Source organism: Rhinoderma darwinii, chromosome 6, assembly GCF_050947455.1.
Source record: "Rhinoderma darwinii isolate aRhiDar2 chromosome 6, aRhiDar2.hap1, whole genome shotgun sequence".
In the NCBI taxonomy this organism is placed as follows: Eukaryota; Metazoa; Chordata; class Amphibia; order Anura; family Rhinodermatidae; genus Rhinoderma; species Rhinoderma darwinii.
Window position 1 is genome coordinate 130,784,043 of NC_134692.1, and position 19,381 is coordinate 130,803,423.

Below are 19,381 nucleotides of genomic sequence, written 5' to 3' on the forward strand. Positions count from 1 at the left end.
GGGGTACGGCTTATATTAGCCGACCCCCCTGAAACCCCCGATACGTCTTACAATCGGGGGTGTCTTACTATCGGGGAAACACGGTATCTATCTATCTATCTATCTATCTATCTATCTATCTATCTATCTATCTATCTATCTATCTATCTATCTATCTATCTATCTATCTATCTATCTCATATCTATCTATCTATCTATCTATCTATCTATCTATCTATCTATCTATCTATCTATCTATCTATCTATCTATCTATCTATCTATCTCATATCTATCTATCTATCTATCTATCTATCTATCTATCTATCTATCTATCTATCTATCTATCTATCTATCTATCTATCTATCTATCTATCTATCTATCTATCTATCTATCTATCTATCTATCTCTTGTCTGTCTGTCTGTCTATCTATATGTCTATCTTTCTTTCTATCTACAAGCTATCTATTATTTATTCTTTGGATAAGTAGAAACAGTAGAATGTCATACATTACAATAACTTATCTGTTTCTATAGATAATGGGGAATGCAGGCTCATTATCTGATGAATAATTATTCTAGTAATCTATAGATGTATAACGACGACATTTGCACTAATTGCTATGTCCATACCAACCATTCCTGTGTATCCAGCTATTACAGCTATTGCACCAATAAACTCGGAGCCCTCACATACAGAACTTCAGGAGCTCGAAGAGGGTAAGAAATAACCCAGGTTACATTTATAAATGAATAGGCGGTGACAACGTTACATATTACACTCCTTGAGCCAGGTAATACATGGTAATAGGGTTCTGTACGTTCAGCACAAACTCACTGTAAACCAATTGGAATTAATTCAGCATTGCCCAATTTTAAGGGGAATTCCAAAAATTCTCTAAACTTAAGGCCCAATTTTTAGGAATAAAATCACATGACTTGTAGATAACATAATTGCAAGCATTGTGGTGTACATCATACTTTCTGTTAAGTGGATGTTCTACATATGTAAAGGATTTGCCAGACACAGCTTCTGTGTCGACGCACGTGGGCAATCAGTCTGCACCTGCTCCTATGTCTGTGAGACTGACTCCATCTTCTACCACTCAGGATGGCAGGCTTAGGAGTGGGAGAGCCTATCACAGCCTGGCCAGACGGAGCTAGCTCCCGCCCACTGTCTATTTATACCTGCCTTTCCTGTTCCTCCTTTGCTTGTGATTCTGCTCTGCTTGTTTCCTGGCCTTGCTGCTGCTGCTTGTACTACTCATCCTCTGCTTGTTATAGACCTTGGCTTTCTGACCACTCTCCTGCTCAGCGTTTTGTACCTCGTTCACTCCAGGTTTCCACCTTCGTTTCCCCAATAAACCAGGTCCACCCAGAAAGGGTCCGGTGGCCCCTCATAAAAGGGGGGGTACTGTAAAGGATTTGCCAGACACAGCTTCTGTGTCGACGCCCGTGGGCAATCAGTCTGCACCTGCTCCTATGTCTGTGAGACTGACTCCATCTTCCACCACTCAGGATGGCAGGCTTAGGAGTGGGAGAGCCTATCACAGCCTGGCCAGACGGAGCTAGCTCCCGCCCACTGTCTATTTATACCTGCCTTTCCTGTTCCTCCTTTGCTTGTAATTCTGTTCTGCTTGTTTCCTGGCCTTGCTGCTGCTGCTTGTACTACTGATCCTCTGCTTGTTATAGACCTTGGCTTTCTGACCACTCTCCTGCTCAGCGTTTTGTACCTCGTTCACTCCAGGTTTGACTCGGCTTGTTCACTACTCTTGTTGCTCACGGTGTCTCCGTGGGCAGCTGCCCCGTTTCCCTAGCTTCTGTGTACCCTTGTCTGTTTGTCTGTCTTGCACTTACTGAGCTTAGGGACCGTCGCCCAGTTGTACCCCGTCGCCTAGGATGGGTCGTTGCAAGTAGGCAGGGACTGAGTGGCGGGTAGATTAGGGCTCACCTGTCTGTCTCCCTACCCCGTCATTACAACATATCTGAATGATTTTCCGCTTGTGGTTTTATTAGATTGTTTTTATTTAGAAAATATTATGGAAGTTTCCATGGAAAACAGTCATACAATGATTCTTATGGATATAGTTGATGATATGCTTATAATCTCTATAGAAATCAGAGTGGGACAGCGATTATGATGGCTGGGGTAAAGATGAAGAACTTGTCATTTAATGAAGGGTGAAGATATTGAGGTGTAGTACTGGTACGATATTAAAGGTTTAGATCCGTACCTGTGGCTTCCATAGGTTTTGCACCAAGCTTAACATCTAGTCTAGTTAAAGGTGGGACTGTGATGGACAGTGCAAAGGAAAAACAGTAGTATTATTGGGCTGGGGTTTCTTTTGCCCATCAGCAAAAATGATTCTTAAGACCCATCCTTCAACTATAGAGAACAGAGAGTCAGCTCCGAATGGAGTTGTCTTCTGCTGGACCATTGGGACCCATTTTTGTTTCAAAGCATGGGTCTACCAGATAATCCTCTATTACTCCAGTTGGCCAGTCCAATCCTAAATAGTAGGCCTCCTGGGTTAAAAGTTAGAAAAAATAGCTCTTATGTACATAGCAACTAATCAGTGACCACATCTTTGTTTCCTGTGAAATTTAGAAGTAAAAGCAGAACTTGAATTAGTTGTTATTGGCAAAGACTGTTTTTCTTCTCCATAATACATGAGGTCCCTGGCTACCACTGTATTTTTGGTAAAACTTCCCTTTTTTACAGCAATGTCGATTTGTCCCATCGACGTAATTTAATAGTTAGTATTTTCCAATGGCCTAGTATTGGTTTTGCATTGGCAGTTGATTAACACCTATGGCTAGCAGCTTTGGACCTGTTAAGAATGAATTGGTTCTGGTAATAGTTTAACTGGAGAATGTGACGACATGCATGACCACTTGCCCAATGGAAAGAAATATAGTTAAAGGGGTTGTATGAGCTTACAATAATAACATGGCTACTTTTTCCTAGAAACAGTGCCCCTCTTGTCCATGGGCTGTGTCTGATATTACAGCTCAGCCCTATCCACTTGAATGAGCTGCAATACCAAACACAGCCAATGGACAAAAGTGGTGCTGTTTCTGGGAATAAAGCAAACTCTTTAAGCAAACCGATAAGTGCTTTCATTCACAACAATCACCATTGCGACATCATCACAACAATAAAAATTTAGACATCACCACAGCAATCACATTGTGACATCATCACAACAATCCCCATTGGGACATCATCACAACAATGACCATTACAACATCATGACAGAAATCACCATTGTGACATCACCACAACAATCACAATTGTGATCTGATCACAACAATCATCATTATGACAACACATCATCACAACAATCATCATTATGTCATCATAACAATAATCATCATTTTGACATCATCACAACAATGACCATTGCAACATCCCGACAGAAATCACCATTGTGACATCATCACAACAATCCCCATTGGGACAACTTCACAACAATCACCAGTGCAACATCATGACAACAATTATCATTGTGACATCACCACAACAATCAATATTGTGACATCACAACAATCATCATTGTGACATTATGACAGAAATCACCATTGCAACATCTTGACAGAAATCACCATTGTGACATCACAACAATCATCACTTTGACATCATCACAACAATCACCATTGTGAGATCTCGACAGCAATCGCCATTGTGACATCATCACAACAGTCATCATTATAACATAATCACAACACTCACCATCGTGACATCATCACAACAATCACTATTGTGGCATCATCCAAATAATCACCATCAGGACATCATCACAACAATCATCCCTGTGACATCATCACAACAATCACCCCTGTGACATCATCACAACAATTACCATTAAGACGTTATCACAACAATTACCATTGTGAACTTTCTTTGTTGATGGCCAGTGTCTCCAGTGTTAAGATTTCTCAATCTACTCTTGTCATGCCCAAAAAAGACACTTCTTCTGCCAACCATACGGCCCAGCTATGCGGATGGATATTTTTATTCACATGCATAGTCAAAGAAATTAAATTTTACATCTTAGTTGCCAATTCAAAAGGAGGGCAATGGAGGACACAACAGGAATAAGGCAGTACAGTTGACTTTGATTTGGTCATTAGGTAAATCTCACATATGGTTGGTCGTCATTCTATGGGAGTGTAGTGTATCCGGATGATATAGTGTCCTATTGTCCATTCATTTGCAGCTATTTCTGATGCTACTTATGAAATCAAAAAGTCCCGTTCGCATCCGCCCACCGCTTAACACATACACAACTGGGTTCAAGCAGCTGTTTGTGTAGGCAATGTTGATCAAGAGTGGCATGAATTGAAGAACGTTCATCATGACTATAAGGTTCATATTGAAAGCAGAGATGAGTAACACAATATATGCTGTGATTAATGGAGTCCATGTTATAAAATACACCATGACGATCACGAGTACAATTCGATAGAGCCTGTGGGCATTTACCGTCTTGGATTTTCTCACGTGCACTACTATCGTTATATTACAAATGATTACAATGCCCAGGGGAATAAAATAACCAACGACTAGGAAAGGTATCAAAAACCACTTTGACGTAAATATCAAATGCTCCCAAAACTGAAATGTCTCTTTGCCACCACAACATGTGTCAGATGAGCAGCGCTGGAAGAAGGGGCTGAAATTGGTGTAGATGTCCGAGGCTAAGAAGTCTCTTGTGGTGTTCTCACTACTCACATTATACCCGGTGTTGAATTCTACATTACCAAAGATCTCATTATCCAAGTAACTGCATAGTATGACTTTTCCAATTTTCGCTTCACCTCCAAAGTAGAACACGGGGAGGCTGGACAATATGGTAAAAAACCATATGAAAAAACAGGTCCAAAAAGAGAAGCGTTGGGACATCAATTTGAGGTGAAACATTGGGTGTGCTACAGACAAGAATCTAGCAATATTTAAGGCGCTAAGAATAAAAATACTGGCGTACATATTAACGCAGAAAGAGAAGAGAAAAAGTTTACACATGTGATGCCCGAATGGCCAAGTGCCCTTATGAACTGCAACGGCATGAAAGGGCAATATCAGGAGTGAGGAGAAATCAGCAATGGCCAAATTCAGAAACCAATATTTAGACTTGTGTTTTTTCTTCATGATAAATCCAATAAAACAGATGACAACTGCATTCCCCAGCAATCCCACAAGGCAGGTTATAATGGATGCCACAAAATTGAAGTACTGAAGGCCAGTTGAGTAAGAGGGATAGTATTCCAGGAGACGTCGTATATCCACAATGGCGTAACAGAGATCAGGGAACACCATTTTTCCAGTCTTAGATCCTGAAAAATAAAAAAACACATTCATAAGATTTTGTCACTTTCTGTCATTGGTAACGTATATGGAAACAGTAAAAGTATTCACACCCTTTAATTCACATGTGTCTCAGGAATTCATAACTTATGTACTATGGATATCTTACCCAGTGAGTAACCAAATGTTTTCTATGGTGTTAAAGAAGCATGAACGCCATGGTCCCATTGAGTGCTCAAGAACAACCCCACCCAAAATGGCACAGTCAAAAAATGAATGTCAGCGCGGGCCATCAAAGACATTTCTTTTTTTAGCTACATTTCGGTTTTCTAACATTTGTCAAGTAATGCTGCTAACTTAGTCAAGATAGGCCCTCATAGGATTTGGTAACAACTGATGGGATTGAAAAACATTAAAAAAATATATACTTATTACCCATTTCTTTTGTGGGCCCTCGTCCAACCCTTTGCTTTATAATGGGGAGAATCGGCAGGAGCTGGTGAATGACATCACCAAATGTTCCCGCTTGGCACATTTGGTGACGTCACATCCACAGGTTCTTCATCTGAGCCGTGGAAGACTGAACAGACATCGCCTCCAGCCGCTGCAGATTCTGATAAACGTCTTGGCACGGCTGGAGGCGAAGTCTGTTGACTCTTCCATCGCTCCGGTGAAGGACATGTGGGAGGAAGTCCCGTCACAGCATGATCTCGCGAGATCTCGCGAGATCATGCTGTGCAGTGAAAGAAGCTGGGCTGGAATGAAGAGAAGTGTATGATGCTGATTGGTCACTGATTGGTCACCGTCATACACTTCTCTGTACAACGCCCACTTGGTAAAAAGTAAAAAAACGGCCAGTTGGTCATTAAGAACTAATTAGCATAAATCTAAAATTGCTAATAATTTGCTCAAAAATGATAGTTTTTCAAAATAAAAACTACTGTTAGGCTGGGTTCACACGAGCATGTTACGTCCGTAATGTACGGAACGTATTTCGGCCGGAAGACCCGGACCGAACACAGTGCAGGGAGCCGGGCTCCTAGCATCATAGTTATGTACGATGCTAGGAGTCCCTGCCTCGCTGCAGGACAACTGTCCTGTACTGTAATCATGTTTTCAGTACAGGACAGTAGTTCCACGGAGAGGCAGGGACTCCTAGCATCGTACATAACTATGATGCTAGGAGCCCGGCTCCCTGCACTGAGTTCGGTCCGGGACTTCCGGCCGAAATACGTCCGTCCATTACGGACGTTAATGTGCTCGTGTGAACCCAGCCTTATCTACATTACAGCACCGATCAGATGATGTAGGAGACAGCGCACTTATAAAGTGGTGACATTCTTGAAACTGTTCTGACGTATATAAGGCTGGGTTCACACGACCTATTTTCAGGCGTAAACGAGGCGTATTATGCCTAGATTTACGCCTGAAAATACGGCTCCAATACGTCGGCAAACATCTGCCCATTCATTTGAATGGGTTTGCCGACGTACTGTGCCGACAACCTGTCATTTACGCGTCGTCGTTTGACAGCTGTCAAACGACGACGCGTAAAATGACTGCCTCGTCAAAGAAGTGCAGGACACTTCTTTGAAACGTAATTTGAGCCGTTTTTCATTGAATTCAATGAAGAACAGCTCAAGATTACGGGCGTCAAAGGAGCTTTTACGTCTGAAACGAGGCAGCTGTTTTCTCCTGAAAACAGTCTGTAATTTCAGACGTAAAAGCCAGCTAGCGTGTGCACATACCCTTACAGGTGTTGGCACAGTCTTAGATAATGGCTTTACCCATATTGTCACCGGAGGGAAACTGAAGTCTGAAAGTCACAGAGATATCCGTCACCATGATTTCTGCCAGGATTGTGGTAGTGACCAACATCCACAAGCCTTATCCTATTCAGCCCTGACATCATATCTAAAGTAAGACAGACCGTCGCTATAAGCTGAATATACACACTAAATAACTGTATGTAGATCCTACTGATATCAATGAGATCTGCCAACTATCATATATATTTATGGGGAAATGTTTGACTTTACTTTCCCCCTTATGACAAGACACAGAGCAATTCTGTGGATTTATATATTATTTAAACGGTAACCAAACTTCCAGAAAACTTCTGACATGTCATAGTGACATGTTAGAAGTTTTTCTCGGAAAGCCGAGCAGTAGGTGTATGAGCCTATAGACTTTCTATTGAGCCTGTACACCCACTACTCAGCTTTCCAAGAAAAGCCAATCAGAAACCAAGTTGCTCAGCGCTCACCCGAGTGCTTCTGCCGCTTTGTTTTATCGATCGGTGGGGGTCTCAGTGCTCGGACCCCCACTGATCAAAACTTCTGACATGTCACTATAACATATCAGAAGTTTTCTGAAAGTTTAGTTACCCTTTAAAGACAGTGCATGCCTTGCTGTAACTGTACCATAGAGTATCACACGACTGCTATGGTGTCTGTAAAGGGAAGTGTTTAATGTATCTTTATATACGTTTACATGGATGTAGATATATATATATATATATATGTATATGTATACATATGTATGTATATTTAATATTTATTGTCCCATCAGACATAGGTGTGTATTCACACATATGTCTGTGGGAGAATGCTTATGTAAAGCCTCATGCACACGACCGTATTTTTTCCCACCCGTAAATACTGGCGTAAATATGGGTCCGGTGTCACACGTATTCGACCCGTTTTGCACCAGTATTTACGAACCCGTGCCCGTAAATATGTTTCCGGGGTCACCAGTATTCCACCTGTATTTACGGGCACGTTTTCGATGCAAAATTGCACTGCACTAATCGGCAGCCCCTTCTCTCTATCAGTGCAGGATAGAGAGAAGGGGCAGCCCTTTCCGAGGTAAAAGTAAAAGAAATTCATACTTACCCGGCCGTTGCCTTGGTGACGCGTCCCTCTCTTGACATCCAGCCCGACATCCCTGGATGACGCGGCAGTCCATGTGACCGCTGCAGCATGTGATTGGCCTGTGATTGGCTGCAGCGGTCACATGGGCTCAAACGTCATCCAGGGGTGTTGGGCCGGATGTCGAGAGGGACGCGTCACCAAGGCAACGGCCGGGAGACCGGACTGGAGGAAGCAGGAAGTTCTCGGTAAGTATGAACGTCTTTTTTTTACAGGTTGCTCTATATTCTGATCGGAATTCACTGTCCAGGGTGCTGAAAGAGTTACTGCCGATCACCCGAAAAGGACATAAAACACCAGGAGCATCGTCATGTGATTGCATGTGAGACAGGTTACAGAAGCATTTTAGCTACAGACAGTACATTATTAAGTGACTAATCCTACTGCGGTTAAACCATCTGCACACAATTTTTAAAGACCGGAATTGCCCATAATTTAGTTTGGACCTAAAAACAGAATGGTGGATATTATCTTGACACCCCTGATAGCAAATCAAAATAAACATAGTGTTGCACTGGAATTAATATCCTGCCTTACCAAACAACCTCCTCCTCTTCTATGGAGTCAAAATAATAAGACAATCCAAAGGTAAATACACAGGACAAGCAAAATTTCTAGCTGACCAATGAACTGGATTATATGGAATGATCTTGCAGGCCGGCAGCAGGCTACTATTTACATAGATTCAAGTTCTCTGTATTTTTTAAATAATTTAATTACTTATTCACACTCGTATTTTGATCATCTTTTTATGCTGGTATAATGTAAGAGGTGTAGTGATTTGCTTAGGGCACCAAAAGAGCTTGTTCTGTCCATGGTGCCGCAGCAACCTTAGTGCCCCCCTAAAGCTGCACTGTCTTTGATGTATCAGTCCTACATGTGTTCTGCTATTTACCTACAACCACAGGACCTCTCTAAGGAAGAGAAATAAGTAATATATAATATAAACAATATTTATTCCAATATTAAATGAAAGGGGTTTTCCAGTCCCTAAAAAATGGTGGCTTAGCCTCAGGATAGGTAAACAATATTTGATCGGTTGGGGTCCGACTACCGTCACCCCCACCAATTAGCTGTTTTGAAGGGGCTGCAATGCTCCTACGAGCGCTGCTTCCTCTTCATTTCCTTTACTGCTCATACTGTGTATCGCCGACACACTTGTAGTGGCGTTTCCCAGAAATACAGCCTTCTACCTTTCACTTCAATGTGAGAAGGCTGTAATATTGTGAACCGCCGCTACAAGTGTATCTGCGATTCACACTGTGACCAGTGACGGGAATGAAGGGGAAGCAGCTCTCGTACAAACGCTGCAACCCTTTCAAAACAGCTGATCGGCAGGGGTGGCGGGAGTCGGACTCCTATCGATCAGATATTGATCTCTTATCCTGAGGATAGGCCATCAATTTTTAGTGACTGGAAAACCCCTTTATGAAGCATGGTGGGGGCAGCATTATGGAGCTTGGTGGAGGCAGCATTATGGAGCATGGTGGAGGCAGCATTATGGAGCATGGTGGAGGCAGCATTATGGAGCGCGGTGGAGGCAGCATTATGGAGCATGGTGGAGGCAGCATTATGGAGCTTGGTGGAGGCAGCATTATGGAGCATGGTGGAGGCAGCATTATGGAGCATGGTGGAGGCAGCATTATGGAGCATGGTGGAGGCAGCATTATGGAGCACGGTGGAGGCAGCATTATGAAGCATGGTGGAGGCAGCATTATGGAGCTTGGTGGAGGCAGCATTATGGAGCTTGGTGGAGGCAGCATTATGGAGCTTGGTGGAGGCAGCATTATAAGGCATGGTGGAGGCAGCATTATGGAGCATGGTGGAGGCAGCATTATGAAGCATAGTGGAGGCAGCATTATGGAGCATGGTGGAGGCAGCATTATGAAGCATGGTGGAGGCAGCATTATGGAGCATGGTGGAGGCAGCATTATGGAGCATGGTGGAGGCAGCATTATGGAGCATGGTGGAGGCAGCATTATGGAGCGCGGTGGAGGCAGCATTATGGAGCATGGTGGAGGCAGCATTATGGAGCTTGGTGGAGGCAGCATTATGGAGCATGGTGGAGGCAGCATTATGGAGCATGGTGGAGGCAGCATTATGGAGCATGGTGGAGGCAGCATTATGGAGCACGGTGGAGGCAGCATTATGAAGCATGGTGGAGGCAGCATTATGGAGCTTGGTGGAGGCAGCATTATGGAGCATGGTGGAGGCAGCATTATGGAGCATGGTGGAGGCAGCATTATGGAGCATGGTGAAGGCAGCATTATGGAGCATGGTGAAGGCAGCATTATGGAGCATGGTGGAGGCAGCATTATGGAGCATGGTGGAGGCAGCATTATGGAGCATGGTGGAGGCAGCATTATGGAGCATGGTGTGGAGATTTATGCAACCACATTATTTTTGTTCTTTATTTTTATTTTTCCACCCTAAAAGATTTCAGTTTGTTTTTCAATAGAAATGTACAGATTATAGGTGACATTAAAGTGTACCTAAACATTCGGCAAACTTCTGACATGTCATAGGGACCTGTCAGAAGTTTGGATTGGTGGGGGTCCGAGCACTGAGACCCCCACCAATCACTAGAACAAAGCAGCTGAAGCACACGTGTGAGCGCTCAGCTGCTTTGTGTCTGTTCGGCTTTTTCCGGAAATAAATGTATCCGTGTACGGATTCAATAGAAAGTCTATGAGCCCGTACTCCGATACATCGGCTTTCCGGAAAAAAACGAACAGAAACGAAGCAACTGAACGCTCACACGTGTGCTTCAGCTGCTTCGTTATAGCTATTGGTGGGGGTCTCAGTGCTCGGACCCCCACCAATCCAAACTTCTGACATGTCACTATGACATGTCAGAAGTTTGCCGAACGTTTAGCTACACTTTTAGGGTATGTTCACACGCCCTATTTACGGACGTAATTCCGGCGTTTTACGCCTCGAATTACGCCCGAAAAAACGTCTCCAAACCGTTGTCTAAAGACTGCGCGTAAAGAGACGCCCGCCTCAAAGAAGTGCATGTCACTTCTTGGGACGTAATTGGAGCCGTTTTTCATTGACTCCAATGAATAGCAGCGCCAATTACGTCCGTAAAAGACGCCCCACAAAACGCGAGTACATGCAATTACGTCTGAAATTCAGGAGCTGTTTGCGACTGAAAACAGCTCTGTAATTTCAGACGTAATTGGTGTTGCCGTGTGAACATACCCTCAGGGTGGAAAAAGTTCTGAAATGATTCATCTTGGACTGATTTTTTGACATGACAAACACCTGGCATTGGGGTGTGTAGACTTTTTTATATCCACTGTAGCTCTACACAAAACAGAACTGTCCAATAGGAATCCTTTATCTAGTGATGTATTGAGGGGGCAAGACGGACAAGATGTGAATCATTCCCAATCCCTGAACTGTATTTGTCTCTTTGATTTCCCCCATCCTCCGGTATACACTATGAAATATTAAGGAATATTTGGCTGCCCAGTAGCGGCACATACACAATAGCCAATGAGGATAAGTGACCCTGGCTTACATCTGGCTGACAGCTATGTAGCGATTAGCTTATTAATATCATTATAACTACATTAGACATCGAGCTTTATTACAATTACCAGTAAGTAAACATTTATAGTGATCCACCTCCACTGGTGCAGATGTAGCAGAGCTGATTTTCTCATTTGGTACAAGTCATCCTGATTTTGCAATATGGTTTTACATAATACTCTGGGGAACGCACAAACAACAAGTAGCTGACAAATTCAACACTGCTACATCTGTATTATCAGCAGACTAGATGGACATGTCAGTTCTGTTTTTAATCTTTTCCTTTACTTTTTTTTATATTTAGTGTCAAGCCCATATTATAGCAAGTGTTGAAATAGCAAAGCAGATTTTGTCTCTTGGCACAATGTAGCTTTACATAGGACTGCAGGTAAAATAAGTGCAAGAAATAAATAGTAACATAGCATATCTAGCTCTGCTACATCTGTACAACTACTAAACTAGATTTACAAATCAGCTCTTTTCTTAAATTTGTTTTTACTTTTTTATATTTTGTATCAATCCAATATTAAGGCAAGTACAGAGGTAGCAGAGCTGATCTTGCTATATCACTCAGGGTATGTTCACATGTAGTGACCAAAAACGTCTGAAAATACGGAGCTGTTTTCAAGGGAAAACAGCCCTCGATTTTCAGACGTTTTTTGAGCAACTCACGTTTTTCGCGGCGTTTTTTGCGGCGTTTTCGCAGCGTTTTTTACGGCCGTTTTTGGAGCTGTTTTCATTGGAGTCTATGAGAAAACGGCTCCAATACGTCTGAAAATAGGTTGTGTGAACCCAGCCTAACTGTGCATTGTGATAATAGATGAAGGTAGAAGGCTTATTAACAGTCCTAGAAAACTACACATAGTAATATCACCATTAGTTGCCCCAATTATATCTAGAGAGAAGGGGAAGAGAGAGAGAGAGAGAGAGAAATAGAAGAGACTGAGAGAAGAGAGGAGAGAGAGAGAGAGGAGTTAGAGAGAAGACACTAAGAGAAGAGACAGAGAGAAGAGAGAGCGAGAGAGAGGAGTTAGAGAGAAGGGACCGAGAGAAGAGAGAGTGAGAGAGCGAGAGAGAGAAGAGAGAGAAGAGACTGAGAGAAGAGAGGAGAGAGCGAGAGAGATAGGAGTCAGAGAGAAGAGAGAAAAGAGACAGAGAGAAGAGAGAGAGAAATAGAAGAGACTGAGAGAAGAGGAGAGAGCGAGAGAGAGGAGTTAGAGAGAAGAGACTGAAAGAAGAGACCTAGAGAAGAGATAGAGAAGATAGAGAGATAGAGCAAGAGACAGAGAGAGAGAAAAGAGAAGAGAGAAAAGAGACAGAGGGAGTATAGATAGAGAAGAGAAGAGAAAAGAGACAGGGAGAAGAGAGAAAGGGAGAGAAAGAGAAAAAAAAGATAGAGAGAGAGAGAGAGAGAGAAAGAAAAGATAGAGAGCAAGAGAGAGAGAAGAAGCAGAGAAAAAGAGATAGAGAGAGAGAGAGAGAGAGAGTGAGAGATGACAGAGAAAAGAGTGAGAACAGAGACAAAGACAGAGAGAAGAGTGAGAACAGAGACAAAGACAGAGAGAGAGAGAGAGAGAGAGAGAGAGTATTTGGGCACTCACCATGAACCACACTGTTAAAATGACCCAGTTTTCCATGTTTGATAAAACCAACACAAATCTTTACCCCCCTCAAAAAAATGCTGCCCCAAGGCAAGTGCCTGCTTGGTCTGTATATCCTATAAGTGGACACCTGCTGAACTTATTGTCCATTGTCTTTCTTTAGAAGGTCGAGCGGTCAATAAACCTCTCATTAATATTTCATTCTTTTACATTAAATCTACATATAGAACATTATAATGCAGAAAGCTCATAGACAAATAGCATCTAAATGACGAATTAATTTTTAAAACAGCAGAATTTTTTTTTTACCTGCGCCCTTGGAGATGTTCCCTGTATTCTGCTGCTGCTGATGAATCCGATGTGCACATTATCTCTCCCTCTGTGGTTTACGATCCAGAAACACAATTTTCTGCTTTCAACTCTATTACAAATATCAGCTATTTCCGCTGAGACATTTAGCTGATGAGTCCTGCTTAATGGACTAACTCAATATCTTCTGTTTTACCCAATATTTCAATATTAAGTGTATGTAATTAAGGGATAGTTGTAGGACTTGCCTCATAACGTCGGCGGCTGAAATATTGCAAAAACATATTTACAACCATGAAAAGGTCAGCGGTCAGAAACACGGACGGATGTGGGCACCTGGAAAGATGGAGAAAAGCTGCAAAGTGATCTGTTGTTGTTACGAATACTCATAATAAACATACACAATATGGCCAAAAGTATGTGGACACCCCTCCTAATTATTGCGTTCACGTGTTTCAGCCCAAATGAATTGCAAACAGGTGCATAAAATCAAGCACACAGCCATGTAATCTCCATAGACATTGCTAGAAATATGGGTCGCACTGAAGAGTTAAGTGACTTTAAGGCTATGTTCACACAGGATGGATATGCTGCATAAAAGCACACAGCGTATCCGCCCTGGTCGTCGCAGGGAATTCCGGCCGAAAAACTGCACCAAACTGTGGTGCCGTTTTTCAGATGGAATGTCGGCTGCAGAAAACAAATCGTAAAAAAAAAAAGTTTCATACTTACCTGTAGCCATGGCGATGCGTCCCTCTGCCTTCCTGCAGCCTGGCCTCCTGGGACGATGTTTCATCGGTCACATGGGGTGAAATGTCTTCCCAGGAGGCCAGCCTGGACAAAGAAGCACAAAATTCTGGATAAATGTAAGATTTTTTTTTTTCCCAAGTCGAGATTTTTGCGGCGCAATCGCAGCTTTTCCGCGGCAAAAATCACAACATCTGCTATCTGTTACGGGTTTTACCTCCACATTGAATTCAATGGGGAAAACCCGCAAAAAAAACCAGTGATTACGCAAATACAATTGACATGCTGCGGATTAAAAAAACGAAATGCAGGTCAATTTCTAAATCCGTTGTGGAAAATCTGCAGTATTTACGCTACGTGTGAACCCAGCCTAAAGATGTCCATATGTTTAAGATTGCTGTTATCTGAACAACCATTCGACGGGCAGCTAATTCCCCCAATACCCACATACACATGCACACCCGGCTCAGAAGAGTAAGAATGTATATTCAATGGGGAGAAAGGGAATAAGCCACTGCCTGACTCCTCTGGCAGCCGCTTATCTCCTACTGGAACAAAGGATCGGGATGTTATAATCCAATGTGCCCGTTAGTTTTATTCCCCAGACATATGCAGTCGGAGAAAAGTCGGGACACCCCCATACACTTCTGATAGTTGGCCGCTTCTGCCAAAATCGGCAAGTTCAGCCGACTGTCATATGATGTGTTTGGGCACCTTAAACGTGGCACGCTGGCAAGTCTGATGTCATTTTGCACCCATCTTACTCCTCCAGTGTTGGCCACATAGCAGTAGTGACAGCACAACAGTAACATCAACTGCCCATATTATTGTGTTAGACATACAAAATTGCACACAACATTGTGCCAACTACATAGTATACAAAGTTCTAGTCACATAGCAATGCCCACAGGGTCGTTAAAGCTAAAACAGTGCCCATGCAAATCTGCTGGCCACAGTGCCACTACCCACTAATCTCTGCCATGGTCCTCCTGCTCTGCTCTTTACTCCACTAACAGGGACTGACAGGTGAGTATATAATATAATATAATATAATATGATAATACAGTGAACTTATATAATAAACGACAATAAGCATAAAAAATGTTGACAATAGATTTGCCTAAAATATGGAGAGTGATCTAGAAGGAGATTTGCTTTCTGGGAAATCCAATGTGATGTATAAAAATTTCTTAAATATAGTACTAACCAAGAATATCCAGACTGACTAAAAAATTATGCTGAAATTCCAAAGTACACAAGAAATGGAACAATAAGGGTATGTGCACACACACTAATTACGTCCGTAATTGACGGACGTAATTCGGCCGCAAGTACCGGACCGAACACAATGCAAGGAGCCGGGCTCCTAGCATCATACTTATGTAAGATGCTAGGAGTCCCTGCCTCGCTGCAGGACAACTGTCCCGTACTGTAATCATGTTTTCAGTACGGGACAGTAGTTCCACGGAGAGGCAGGGACTCCTAGCATCGTACATAACTATGATGCTAGGAGCCCGGCTCCCTGCACTGTGTTCGGTCCGGGACTTGCGGCCGAAATACGTCCGTCAATTACGGACGTAATTAGTGTGTGTGCACATACCCTGAGAGTCTGCCAGAAAACACAGAATCCAACGTCAACTCTACATTGTGTCCAGGGAGGTTACGTGTTTAGGATCCTTATTTACTCGGAAAGTACGAGCGGGTTTGAGGTATTCCTGCCATCAACATTAATAACCTATCCACTAGACAGATGATAAATGATAGATCAGAGGGGGTCCGATCCGTGGGACTGTTGACGGTCACTGGAAAATGGGACTGGTTCCTCTCCGCCAGCACATCCATATTGAGGAGTGGTATGTATGCCGCTCCATAACTCTGTAGTTTGCTGAGGAATTTGAAGGGAAATATCTAGCATTTCGATTATTAGGACCATCACTCTAAAGTTATCAATGCATATCCAAAACAGAAGAGGAAACAATACTTCGGGAAAAAAGAAAAGTGAAATCTTAGAGATGGGACTTCTTGCTATATTTAAAAAATGCAATAATTAAGGGGTTGTCCCATCATTAAAGAGGCTCTGTCACCACATTATAAGTGCCCTATCTCCTACATAAGAAGATCGGCGCTGTAATGTAGGTGACAATAATGCTTTTTAATTTGAAAAACGATCTATTTTAAACCACTTTATGAGCGATTTTTAGCTTTATGCAAATACGTTTATTAATGCCCAAGTGGGCGTGTTTTACTTTAGACCAAGTGGGCGTTGTACAGAGGAGTGTATGACGCTGACCAATCAGTGACCAATCAGCGTCATACACTTCTCTCCATTCATTTACACTGCACATAGCGATATAGTTATATCGCTATGTGCAGCCACATACACAAACACTAACATTACTGTACCTGATAATGAATATACATTACCTCCAGCCTGGACGTGATTTTTATTCAGAATCCTGGCACTTCTGAATCTTTTCTGTGAGATTCCAGCAAGGCATCTTATATCAGATCCCAACTTGTATATTATTTCCTGATTTGGTGCAATTTAGAGCTTAAAAATGTCTATATTCAGATTATTTTTGTGCTAATATGTAAATGACGATTATTTAGGCATATATAAATGCATTAAAAAAAATTGGTCTTTTAAACTATGAACCATAAGTATCCCTCCTTGACCATTCAAAATGTTGGGAGGTATACTGCAAATTAGTTTAAAACAGCTGTTAACAACATTTCAGATAGTTTTGGGATGAAAATTATTTGTGGGATAACCTCTTTAAAGAGGATCTGTCACTAGTTTAGTATTGCCCTATCTCCTAGCTAATCTAATAGACGCTGTCACACTGATAATGATAGTGAAAATCGTGTCCCAAAACATTTATTATTTTAAAAGTTATGAGCTTTTTTCTAAATATGCAAATGAAGCTATACTAGACAAGTGGGCGTCAACACCGGCGATTCTCCTGAGGTGGAGCCTCCTCACAGACTCTGACCTGTCCTATAAGCATGAAGCTGCTTCACACAGTGTGAGAGACGGAGGCTGGAGGGAAAGGGGATCACTTCAAATAGCCATATCTCCGGCTCTAGATGTCCTAGAACAGTGGTCCTGGTGGCATATTAAAGATGGGATTCTAATTCTAAACTTGTTCTAGACTTCTGTCCATAGTTATTTCAGCAGGAAGTAGCTGTCTGAGGGCAACCACTGCCATCCATACTAACTCTTATGTAGCTAAATTCTCTGTCACTAGGTCACCTAAAGAGTCCCCCTCTCTCAGCTGAAGATCTAGTATCAGTGGCTGTAGGTTTATGTGTCCATCAGAGATTTCTCAGACAGACTAGAACCTTCAACCTAATCTACAATTTACAAGATCACAAGTTGGGAAATGTAGTTTAGTGGTGACATCACTAGGGCTGGCTGAGTAATTAGCTAGAAATCAGTATAACTAGCAGCCTAAAGGCATTTTTACACGTGCTAATGATCGTGCAAACGAGCGTTCATATTAACCCTCGTTCCCGATCATTGCCCTGTGTAAACAGGGCAACAATCAGCCAATGAACGAGAAAACACTCGATCATCTGCTGATCGTATAGTTTATGCAGCAATAAATATTATCGTTGTCGGCTGCACATGTGTAAACAGGGAGACATGCTGCCGACATGATGGAAATGTACGGAGACGAGAGATCGTAGTAACGATCGCTCGTCTCCATACACTACTGATGATAGCTCCAGAGCTGTCTCGTTTATCGGCGCTCGTTTTCACGGCCCATGTAATAGGACCCTAAGACATACCTGCATTTAAGGAATGGTAAGATATGGAATTTTACAAACACTGCCAGCTACTTCATATTTGACACCGACAAGGAGTAAAATGACTCTTATGGTAAATGTTATAATTCACTTTTTTCTTACTTATCTACCTGGTAGATCATAGATTTACAATATTTCTAACAAGGGAAAAATCATATTATATCTTTATGACAAGCAGTGGAAAGCACGATATTCTTTTTGAAGCTTTGCAGTGAAGATCCCGATATAGTATCATGCGATTATGTGCTTCTTACTAAAATACAAACATTTTCCTTATTGTTGTGCCTAACCCTTGATTCGACCTTGCTTCATTAATTCATTTTCTTACTATATGCATCTAGTCATGTAAGAAAACCCTGCACTATTTTTGATATCACCAGTTCCATGCTTTTTGAATAATTTAACAATACTGCAGGATCCTCAAAAATATCCAGAACCAAAAACTTATTTCTAGGGTGTATCCCTTTTCCTTATGTCGTAGAGAGCATCTAATTGGGTTTATGTGCAGATGTCCGATCACACTAATGGGTTGTTAAACAGGTTTTTCGTTTTATTATACTTATATCTGCAAATTATTTTTAGTTTCAATCATTGTCCGGCCAAGAGACATTATACTTGCAACTAAAAGGAGCAGTAACAACAACTTATTTATGCCAAGTTATGGCAACTTAAGGCCCTTTTACACGGGCCAATGATCGGGCAAACGAACGTTCATATGAATGATCGATCCCGATCATTGCCCCGTGTGAACAGGGGAATGATCAGCCGATGAATGAGCAAACGCATGGCTGTAAACAGGGAGACGTGCTGCCGACATGATAGAAATGTATGTGGACGAATGATTGTAGTAACAATCCCTCGTCCCAACACATAACCGATCATTGCTCCTTGTAAAAGAAGCAAACGATTGCCGATCGACGAGCTGTCCCGTTGATCAGCTCTCGTATTTACAGCCCATATCGGGCCGTGTAATAGGACCCTTCCTTATCAATACATTTATATAAATATAGTCAATCAGATAACTAAGTAAATAAATAATACTATACAGGGGAAAACGAATTGTTCTGGACGCTGGGAAGTTATTGAAGGCCCATAATCTAAGGGGCCAATGGACCCCTTTTGTTCCCTACATTGCAATCCAGCTTGACTACGTAGGTTCTC

At 42.2% G+C, this 19,381-nt stretch overlaps 1 protein-coding gene across 1 annotated transcript; it reads right to left on the reverse strand.

Moving 5' to 3' along the window:
* Positions 1-4,188: 4,188 nt before the first annotated feature.
* On the reverse strand, positions 4,189-7,131 carry LOC142656659 (chemerin-like receptor 1). Its single transcript, XM_075831584.1, has 2 exons — positions 7,074-7,131; positions 4,189-5,315 (listed from the first exon to the last, which is right to left on the reverse strand). Exons 1-2 carry the CDS (start codon positions 7,129-7,131, stop codon positions 4,189-4,191), a joined length of 1,185 nt encoding a protein of 394 aa, XP_075687699.1.
* Between the last annotated feature and the right edge of the window lie 12,250 nt (positions 7,132-19,381).